The sequence below is a fragment of the Austrofundulus limnaeus genome, unplaced genomic scaffold, assembly GCF_001266775.1.
Source record: "Austrofundulus limnaeus strain Quisiro unplaced genomic scaffold, Austrofundulus_limnaeus-1.0 Scaffold337, whole genome shotgun sequence".
Taxonomy (NCBI): domain Eukaryota; kingdom Metazoa; phylum Chordata; class Actinopteri; order Cyprinodontiformes; family Rivulidae; genus Austrofundulus; species Austrofundulus limnaeus.
The window spans coordinates 65273-69518 of record NW_013952739.1 but is presented as its reverse complement, the minus strand read 5'-3'; the positions used below and the strand labels follow the sequence as shown (position 1 = coordinate 69518).

At 42.1% G+C, this 4246-nt stretch overlaps 1 protein-coding gene across 3 annotated transcripts in view; it reads right to left on the bottom strand.

Moving 5' to 3' along the window:
- The window catches only part of ppp4r4 (protein phosphatase 4, regulatory subunit 4), a 25284-nt gene that overhangs the window by 8646 nt on the left and 12392 nt on the right, over positions 1 to 4246 (bottom strand). For all 3 annotated transcript variants that reach the window (XM_014022659.1, XM_014022660.1, XM_014022661.1), the window contains exons 9-12: positions 3271 to 3393; positions 2290 to 2429; positions 2070 to 2189; positions 1919 to 1996 (exon numbers count right to left, since the gene is read on the bottom strand). In XM_014022659.1, coding sequence (XP_013878113.1) covers positions 1919 to 1996; positions 2070 to 2189; positions 2290 to 2429; positions 3271 to 3393 — 461 coding nt within the window. The remainder of the gene's footprint in view (positions 1 to 1918; positions 1997 to 2069; positions 2190 to 2289; positions 2430 to 3270; positions 3394 to 4246) is intronic.

Genomic DNA, 4246 nt, shown 5'->3' with positions numbered 1-4246 from the left:
TCCAGTGAAATATATTTATGTTTGTGGTTGTAATGTGACAAAATATGGAAAAGTTCAAGGGGTATGAATACTTTTGCAAACCACTGTACATATAATGATATGGGTAGTGTGGGAGAAACAGAAATGTGGAGTACAGAACGGTCATATAATAAAACACAATAAAGCAGAAAAATTGAACAATAGGGTTGTGGGGGAGAAACATCGAAGTGAGGACAACAAAAACAGACATATATTGAAAATCGGAGTTAACAGTTGTAGGCTAATTTGAAAATATGTGTCTTCAGGCTGGTCTTAAACAGGGAGAGAGAGGTGGTATTGCGTAATCCATGGGGTAATGAGTTCCACAGCTGAGGAGCAGAGCGGCTGAAAGCTCTGCTTCTCGTGGTGATGAGGCTGGCAGGGGGTACTGAGAGGTGGAAGGAGAAGGCAGATCTTAGAGAGCGGGAGGGTGTGGAGATGTTCAGGAGGTCAGATAGGTAAGGAGGGGAAAGATTGTGGATAGCTTTGAAGGTGTGTAGGAGAATTTTGAAGATGCTGCGGGATTTAACTGGGAGCCAGTGGAGCTGTTGTAGGACTGGAGTGATGTGGGCAGAGGATGAGGTTTGAGTGATTACACGGGCGGCTGAGTTCTGAACCATCTGTAGTTTGAGATGGGATTTATTGGGGAGGCCAAACAGTAGGGAGTTGCAGTAGTCAATCCTGGATGTTACTAGGCTGTGTACAAGGATGGCAGTGGAGCGGGGAGTGAGTGAAGGACGGAGACGGTTAATGTTGCAAAGATGAAAGTAGGCAGATCGAGTCACGTTGTTAATGTGGGATGTGAAAGAGAGTGTGGTGTCAAGGATGACACCTAGGTTTTTGATCTGAGGCGAGGGGGAAAGAACGGAGTTGTTAAGAGTGAAGAGAAGATGCTGGGATTTGAAAATGGAGTTTTTGTCCCAACAAGGAGGAGTTCAGTTTTGTTATGGTTTAGTTGGAGGAAATTGTTAGAGAACCAGTTATTGAGCTCATTGAGGCAGTCGGTAAGAGTTGAGGATGATAAGGTGGCGTTTGGTTTTGTCGAAATGTAGAGCTGAGTGTCGTCGGCATAAGAGTGGAAATGAACACCAAATTTACGGAAGATGCGGCCAAGCGGGAGCAGATAGATTATGAAAAGTAGAGGCCCGAGTACAGAACCTTGGGGAACACCAGTGGAAATTGGTGAAGACTGGGAATGGAAGGACTTGAGCTGTATGAACTGAGTGCGGTCAGAAAGATAGGATTTAAACCAGTCCAGTGGGGCGTCTAAGATGCTGATAGAGGTTAGTCTGTCGATGAGGATAGGATGAGAGATGGTGTCAAAGACAGAGCTCAGATCAAGGAGGATGAGTATTGACAGAAGTTTTGAGTCAGCAGCAAGGAGAAGATCATAAGAGCAGTTTCGGTACTGTGTTGTGGTGGAAAACCTGATTGGAACTGTTCATAGAGATTATTGCTGGAGAGGTGTGAGTGAAGCTGATTAGCGATGACCTTTTCAAGGATTTTAGAGATGAAAGGCAGATTAGAAATGGGACGGAGGTTATTGAAGTGAGTCGGATCAAGACCTGTTTTCTTTATGATGGGGGTGATATATCTGATTTATCATCTGATGATCAGTTTTGGTTCAAACCAAATTCAATTTCAATTTAGAAAACAAGTGAACAATATAAAAATCCCAATCTGATAAAATAAAACATCCCTCTCTGTAAGTTACACAGTTATAATAGAACTATTTTCTTTAAGCCAGTTTTTATTGGTAGTGTTTATACTGTATTTATGTTTGACATCTTTATTAGGCCTGAATGTGAGCAACCAGGAACTCTAATAAAATCAAACCAGCAGGCCAGTGATGACATCATTTCCTGTGACATCACAAAAAGCTACAGTAATAGCTACTCACCTCCAGGGCATCATCTTGCAGCAGAGATAGAAGCTCATTGTGGATTAAGCTGACATCAGAACCTAGCAGCTTCGCCACCTGAAAGAGAAGGAAGAATGGTCATGTGACTTGAAGACAGTCCATCTAGGTGAGCTAGACAGGTTTTTCTCACCTGGTGGAACATGGCGGCAGCATTTTGTCGAACGCTGACCTCTGGGTCTCTACAGAGACTAGAGAAAGATGGGTAAAGGTCCAACAGGAAGCGGGCTGAGTCCACAAATGCCAGCATGGCCTGGAAGAACAGGACAGGAAATGAGCTCAGCACCTGAAGAAACCATAAACCCTGAACCTGGACCACCAGGAACCTTGAGGTTGTCTGTGTGTGAAGGTACCGGCAGGTTGTAGCAGCAGTTTGAGCGAATCAGTGCAGAATCGTTGCTCTCCATCTGGTTACCTTCGGTAGAAAGTCCAGTGACACACAGAACTTGAAACTTCTGCAGCATGAGACGCTTCTGCTCATCTGACAAGAAACCTGAAACCACAGACCCATCATCAGAAACACAGCAAAGAACTTCACACAACACTCTGACACTGATCCAAAAAATACAGCACAATACAATATAAAGCACATTAAAAACAACACCGTTGGCCAAAGTGCTGTACGTTAATAAAAACACATAAAAACAAACATAAAAACGATAAACTAAGTAAAATGAACCATATCATAAAAACAGCAAAAAGTAAAAACATTAAAACCAACATCTCAAACTGAATCAAATCCAAGGAGAAAACAGTTTTGAGAGCAGATTTGTGAGTCGGCCTGTCTTGTGTACAAAGGCAGCTCATTCCACAGTTTACAAGTGACTGAAAATGCTCAATCACCATCAAAAAACCTTAACAGAACTCATGATATCCAAAGGATCTCCAGAGGAAAACACACCTGGACCAGTCCCTCTGTGTTTCTGTCTCTCTTTCCTGTCCTCCAAACCCAGCCGCTAGAGGAGTTTTTCCTCTCCACTGTCACCAACGTGCTGCTCCGGATGGGACACTGGGCCGAAATAATTCAACACAATCTCCTGGCTTCTTTAGATTTATAGTTTTTTTGTGTACAAAGACCTGAGATATTAGTTGTGACTTGGTGCTATATAAGTTCACTGAACTGAACTGTGAGGTCCTCAAACTACTCAGATGTAGTGAACTTGTGAAGGATCTACTGCATGTAGTCAAGCTCAAAAGCAAAGCCTTCCACTCTTGGAAACACAAGTAAAGTTTTTGACCCCAAGTCTGGAGCAGAACCCAGATCTGGTTTTGTTTGATTGTCACTTGGACACAGAGTTCTGTTAGGACTGTATGATCCCAGCGTTGGTTCTTACCTGCTAGTACACTGCAGAGCGTCCCAAACCGGAATGACAATGATGTTGTGATGGCTTTGTCCACCTGAGATGAAGCGTTGCACACCGACATCACCATGGGAGTCAGGACATGGAGGCGGTCATCTGAGGTAGAGGAGGGGTTTTACCCATTGATCTATAATACTGGATTGGACATCGCATATAGCCGCTATAGCTAGTGATGCGCTGTCACAGGAGCCATTCTGCATTGAGTCATGTCAACAAAACGGTAGAGTTTCAAAGCGGAATGCGCGTCAATCTGTCACAAAAATATTCAAAGCACCCTCATTTTATAAAATATGGCTTAAATTAAAGCTGAGAAAATTGTCGATGTTGTGATATGTAAATAATATGTATTTTCTCAAGAGATAAATCTATAAGCAGTCTGGGATCTTTTCATTATAGGTTTTTGCTAACGTATTTACAGTAGAAGCCCCTTTCCATCATATAAAACTGAGTCATGTGTGTCATATACAGGTCCTTCTCAAAAAATTAGCATATTGTGATAAAGTTCATTATTTTCTGTAATGTACTGATAAACATTAAACTTTCATATATTTTAGATTCATTGCACACCAACTGAAGTAGTTCAAGCCTTTATTGTTTTAAAATTGGTGATTTTGGCAAAAAAGTAAAGAAAAATCAAAAATCACTATCTCAAAAATTGAGCACATTTCATCCGACCAATAAAAGAAAAGTGTTTTTAATACAAAAAAAGTCAACCTTCAAATAATTATGTTCAGTTCTGCACTCAGTACTTGGTGGGGAATCATTTTGCAGAAATGACTGCTTCAATGTGGCGTGGCATGGAGGCAATCAGCCTGTGGCACTGCTGAGGTGTTATGGAGGCCCAGGATGCTTCGATAGAAGTTCTGAGCCACTTAAAGTGTAACTTACCCCCCTGTGAAAGGATAACTCCGCCCCCAAAGCAAATTTGAAAAATGCATAAAGTGGAGAC